This window comes from Choloepus didactylus, chromosome 11 (assembly GCF_015220235.1).
Source record: "Choloepus didactylus isolate mChoDid1 chromosome 11, mChoDid1.pri, whole genome shotgun sequence".
Taxonomy (NCBI): Eukaryota; Metazoa; Chordata; class Mammalia; order Pilosa; family Megalonychidae; genus Choloepus; species Choloepus didactylus.
This window is the reverse complement of record NC_051317.1, coordinates 19,423,324-19,429,323: the sequence shown is the minus strand read 5'-3', so window position 1 is coordinate 19,429,323 and position 6,000 is coordinate 19,423,324. Positions and strand designations below refer to the sequence as shown.

General features: G+C 50.9%; 1 protein-coding gene across 1 annotated transcript in view; it reads left to right on the top strand.

Moving 5' to 3' along the window:
• The first annotated feature begins 1,099 nt into the window (after positions 1 to 1,099).
• Positions 1,100 to 6,000, top strand: part of GALNT10 (polypeptide N-acetylgalactosaminyltransferase 10) — a 244,112-nt gene continuing 239,211 nt past the window's right edge. The window contains exon 1 of the mRNA XM_037799553.1: positions 1,100 to 1,258. Coding sequence (XP_037655481.1) covers positions 1,100 to 1,258 — 159 coding nt within the window. The remainder of the gene's footprint in view (positions 1,259 to 6,000) is intronic.

Below are 6,000 nucleotides of genomic sequence, written 5' to 3'. Positions count from 1 at the left end.
CGTGTCTGTTTTCATTTTATCCTGGTGCCTGGCACAGTGTCTGGCACACAATAGGCGCTCGCTAATGGTCTGCTGAATGACTGAATGGGAGCTAGAAACGGAGTAGAGGATTCGGGACAAGACTCTATTTACCGAGCACCAGAGGCACACGGGGACTAGAGGGCATTCCAGCTCCAAGGGCTTGCATGAGAAAAGGTTCTGCAGAGAGGACCCAGTCACTTCCCCACCGGCTTGCAGGGACATCAGACAAGTGGCGGACGGACACAACACTACAGTTTACAGAGGGCGTTCACATCTAGCGCCAGAGGACTCCCAGGGGGAGAGAAACAGACCTGTTTCCGCATTACAGTGCGCTTGAAGCACAGACGTGGCGCCATTTCACCGCTAGAACACCAAGTCGCAGAGTCAAAGTAGGTCCGCAGGTCCTGGCGGCCGGACCTAGGCAGAGCAGGAAGCGACAACCCGGGGGGGCTTTAGGAGCCAGTGTCCGACGGGGTCCAGCACGGTTTGCATATCCCCGAGGAGCTCACAAACTCTCGGCTGGAACCCGGAGCAGAGGTTGCCAGGTGGGGCGCTGGGGCCCCGGCGCGGTGAGGGTTGGAAGACGCACCCCGCCCGCCGGCTCCCCAGCGGGCAGCAGTTAGCGCCCAACTCGCCAACTCCGGGACTTTCGCAAAGCTCCCGCGGGCGGGGGGGCCGCCCAGGAGCGGGTCACACCATCATGGCCCAAGAGGGGGGACCGGTCCGGTTAGGAACACTCACCGTGCTCAGGCGGAGCGGGACGCGTCCTGAGGAGGCCGAGACCTGCAGCACACAGAAGTTGACGCATGCCCTAGAGGAGGGCGGAGCGGGGCGAGCAGCGCGGTAGGAGCCGGAGGGGGCGGCGGCGTCCATGCCACCCCCCTACAGCGGCTGCACGGTGGCGGCGCCCGGCTCCCGGGCTGGCGAGCGGCGGAAGTGCCGCGGAGTTGGAGCGGGGCCGGCGCCGCGGCCGCTTCTCCTCGCAGGGCTGCTGCCGCCGCCGGGCGGACCGGCGGACGCGCGGAGCTGGGGGCGACGCGCCGGGGCCGGCGGGACGCGGCGGGGCTGAGCGGCCCCGATGAGGCGGAAGGAGAAGAGGCTTCTGCAGGCGGTGGCGCTGGTGCTGGCGGCCCTGGTCCTCCTGCCCCACCTGGGTCTCTGGGCGTTATACCGCGAGCGGCAGCCCGACGGCACCCCGGGAGGATCCCGGGAGGTGGTGGCCCCGGAGGCCCGACAGGTGAGTCTCCCCGTTTCCATGGAAACTCGCGGAGTTGGCTACACCCCTTCCCTGAATTCACTTCTTGCCTGCGGTTTCTACTTCCACCTTCCTCTTGTCTGCCTCCTTGGAGTCAGCGTTCGAGATTCTCCTGCTTTTCCAGGGTCCCACGCCAGTTGGAGACAGCCAGAGCTAGAACCCAGGACTCCTGCAGCCCAGTCCGGAGCTCTATCTGTTACCATAGGTTTTCGTCCTCTCTTCTGTTCCTGTTTGGTATCCTCTCACCTCTTCCAGCATCCCTCTCTTTTGGAAGATGCTATCTGCATCCTTGTATCCCAGTCTGACGCCTTCTGCTAACGGGAGTGGAGATGCCAGTTCTTCTGTTTGGTGTCCAGGTCTTTACTTCCTCCCACCTGCTGATCCAGGTGTTCTCTTTTCTGCTTTCTCACCTGCCCAAGGAGACACCTGGGCGCCCCTCCTCCTCTCCACATTTGCTCACACCCCCTCTCCCCCAGCCTAATTCTTTCCTGACAGTTCCTGAAGGGATGCAAAGATCATGCTCTCCTTGAAGCTTCAGGCTGCTGAGGGAAGGGAAAGGGGTTGAGCTCCTGGTCCTTGATGGGCCTGCTGCTTTTGACCTGGGAGTCCAGAAGGTGGGGGCACCCCCAAATTTTCAGAGGCTGTTGGTGTTCAGTGCCCTGAGGATGAACACCAAATACCTCCCCTGACCCTTCTCAGAGTACCCATGACCCCTTCTGAACTTGTTTAGTCCAATTAGGTGTGGTGTTTCTGGCAGCCAAGACTGGGATCTTAATTGTTTCTGCCTCCTCTGAACTCGCCAATGTATGTTGTTTTGTGTGCATGCATTTAGACCAGCAGCCCCCTGAGAGCAGATGCTGTGTCACATCACTCCCCACCTCCCATCTCCTGGCCCAGTCCTGCCACACAGGAGGTGCCAGTGAGCCTATACATGCTGGAACACACCAAGTTCTCTTATAGGATCTCCCTGGTTCCAGGGGAAGTGGATGGCTTGTGCATTAGGGTTGGACTTGACTGACTGTTGACTGGTCTCCAAGGGAAGAGGCTGACTTTTTGTGGTTGCTAGTTTTCCTTTCCTCGTCCCGATATCAGGCTGCTCTCTGGGCATTCCGGCCTCTGAGCACAGAGGGCTCTTTACGACAGGGCTGACCAGTTTGAGCACAGCCTGTCACTCAGATAATTGTTGCAAATCATCCCAGATGGCCTCATTGCTCATTCTAATAGATCTTACTATTTTAAAACTAAGGACCCCAACTCTTTTCCTAAACTACTGGTTCAAACCCAGCCAACTTAGACTTTTCTTAAATTCTCTATCCATGTCATTGTTTTTCCTTCATGAAATCTTTTTTATCTTTATTCCTCTGTCTCTACCCTGAACCAGCATCAAGATCAGGAGGCCAGAGTTCTAGCCTCACCTCTACTATTAACTTGCTGGTGTCCTTGATCACCTCCCTTCTTCCTCTCTGAGCCTCCCTTTCTCCATGTGTAAATTGTGGTTATTGGTCCAGGCCCAGCATTATGCAATACCATCAGTAAGGAGTAGAATGGCCACTTTTCTTTTCTTTCCTGAAGCAGGAGTCCCTTGTACCATCCATGGTTTTGGGGGTGCCATACTGCATACAGCCCTAAGTCAAGGCTGCCCAAGTGCAAAAAATCCTTTGGAATAGCTCTAGCTAGTTCTAAAATAGCTTCTGACATTCTGCCTCTGCCTGGAGAAAGCCCTCATATTTCATTTGCTGTGAATGCCAAAGACATCCTGATATTCATTTTCTGTAGACCCAGATGTGTAGAGAGAAAGTCAAGGTTAACTGCCAGTTTGGCCTGAGCTTTCAAAGTGAATTACTCACTTGTGCAAGAGGGAATTGATGGAGTAAGGCAGCCTTTTGGGCAGAGAGAGGGGGAAGCAACAGCTGGGCGCTGCTCAGAGCCTCTAACTAAAATGAACAGACAGGCTCACCTGAGAAGCTCTAGTTCCTGTTCATTTTTTTCCCTCTGGACTAGCACGAAGAGGATGAGAAAGTGGTGAAGGGGCATGGAGGTGGTGGTGGGGAGTGCCAACTGATTATCCTTGCTTTAAAGAAAGTCTCTTTGCTTCCTGGGAGCAGCAGAATGGAGCTGTTTCACCAATGATAAGCTCTTCTAGGTGCTACTGGATTCAGCATTCATCTGCTGCCTTTCAGGAACACCCTGCCAAATTTCCACACAGCCCCTTTTTGTTTCACTCTCCTGCAGATGCAGAGCCCTGGGATTGGTCCCCTGTCCCTTGTTCAAATGTCAGCTGGCCTTGAGGGAAGAGGCTGGCTTCTCTGAGCGATGGTGTTCCATCCCTCATCCGAGGTTACTGGAATGTCACATAATACATCAGACTGCTGCTATCTGGGAAATCTGGCATTTTGAACATACAGAGCTTCCTTCGACAGGGCTGACCAGTTCTGAGCTCAGCCTGTCACTCTTCTAATTGTTGAAAATCATCCCAGAGCACCTCGTTGATCTTTCTGGTAGAAATAACTGCAGCAGCTCTGGAGGGAAGTCTGACAGGACTTTATCCAAATGAAAAATGTGTTCCTTTTGGGTTTGAGAGAAGTTTCTTTGAGGATAATGTAGCCACTGTTTGAGCAGTCCTCTAACTCCTTGATTTCTCCACTGGATTGAAGAATAGTTTCATCTGCTAGAACGTTAAGTCTGCCTCTGTCATGCTGGTGCATCCTGGGTGTACCATTGGAGCTGGGGAGGGCAGCTGATTTATAAAGGACACCTAATGCTTGTAGGATTTCAGCAGTCATCTGGCCAGACAGCTGGCTTTTCAGAAAGCTGCAAAGCCAAGCAAGAAAAGCCAGTTTCGAAGAATCTTCATTTTAACGTGGGGGTCCCTCTCACTCCTAGCCCCAATCTGCTTAACATCTTGGTTTAATTTTACAGTCTGTTTCATATTCCAGGTTTGAGAACAGGTTATTAAGAACTAATGTTAGGAAATGTAATGCAGTCCCTCCCCATTTCTGAGCCATAATATCTTGTGAGAAATGACTTCATTGGATAATAGCATCAATGGAATAGAAATTGGTGGGGATAATGGAATACCAACGACTTTAATTTTCAAGGATCAGGAGTTTTCTCATTGTGTCAGAGCTGAACTTTATTCTTAGCACATCTGGAAATCAATACTCCTCCCCCCCCCCTTTTTTTAGTCTTCCTGGTGGCAGAGCCTTGCCCAACAGAGAATTAAGTATCACTGAAATATAGCCTTAGAATGATTTCTTTAATTTTCTGCGGAGGAGCTGGGAACTTAGATTGCTAATCACTTATCTGTCTGCATGCCCAGGTGAAATCTGATGCCGCAGGAGAAGGGTTGTTGATTTGCCCAGCGCTTTGCATTCTTCCTTTCAGGCTGGGCTTGCTGTGTCCCAAGGACCCAGCTGGGAGAGAAGGCCTGGGTTCTCTTCCTCTCTCCTGCCCTAAACTAATTGTATGCCCTCAGGAGAGTGGTTTAACCTGTCTGGGCTTTGGGTTCCTCATCTGTGATTAAAGGGCTTAGATTCAGAAGGGGAAAGGAAAATATGTGTCATAATAATGTTAACCCTCCCATGGCCAGAGCGATCATGCTAATCAATCTCTTTCCAACCAAGCCCAGACTTGACCACAGACCATTTCTCAATACTGCTCTTCAAGTAGAACTGATAATATGTTGAAACTCATTTGTGACTTAGGGAGTAGATACTTTGTTAAGGCTTTTCCAAGTCTAACACAGGGTCCTGGGAGTTTGTTTGAAAGCATGCATTAGAAGGGCCTGGAGAGCAGGAGTATGGTTTAAATAAGCCTCCATATTTAACTTGTGATGAGGCCACAACTTACTTAGGGAAATGTTCATGCTCTAATGCCTTCTCTGAGACTGTGGTCTAAGGATGTTCAGTTCTTAGACTATTGTCTCCAGTGACACGGTAACAGATAATGGAACTAGGAAAGAGAAAGCAAAGGCCATTTAAAAGCTTGCTAATTGTACCATGTCCATAGCCAGCTCTTACCCAGAGATGACATCAGGATCTCATCACTGGATAAAAAGCACCTCAAGGCAAACTTGGCAGCCAGAAACATGACTTGGGGCACTACATGTTTCTGTTGGTGTTTGCAGTGGGTTCTGTATTTTACGCATATCTGTCTTCCCACAACCCAATATATCAGAGCAGGCCAGGGAAGGACTTCAATAAGAATCTTGCTTTTCCAGAGAACCACCATCCTCATGCCCGTGAGAGAAGGGAAAGCCTATACGTGCCTATATGTGTGTTGGTTCCCGTGACCAAGGATTATATCATGCCTCCCCTCTAGCCCCACCCTCTCATTAAGTAGGTAGGGAAACTGAGACCCAGAAGAGGGGAAGTCAGTTAAGTTCTCACGGGGAGGAATATGCACCAGAATCTTGCTCTGTTTTTCCAGTAGCTCATTTCCTCCATCCCCATCCAAACATACCATTATTGCCTGCAGGAACCAAGATTATCACCCCAAGTTTTAGAGGCCAGTACTTAATGAAACCAGTTATCTACTGGAATCTGTTTTTTTTTTTTTTTTTCAGATCCATTTTTGTAAATGTTCTTCTCCAAGTTTTAAAATTTTCAAGCAAATACAATGGAACAGCAAAGGGACCCAGCCGGGAAAAAGGAGCTGTTATAGAGAGATGGTGAATAATGATATGTAGGACATGGCACCATTACTGCTTTCCATGGGAAACACAG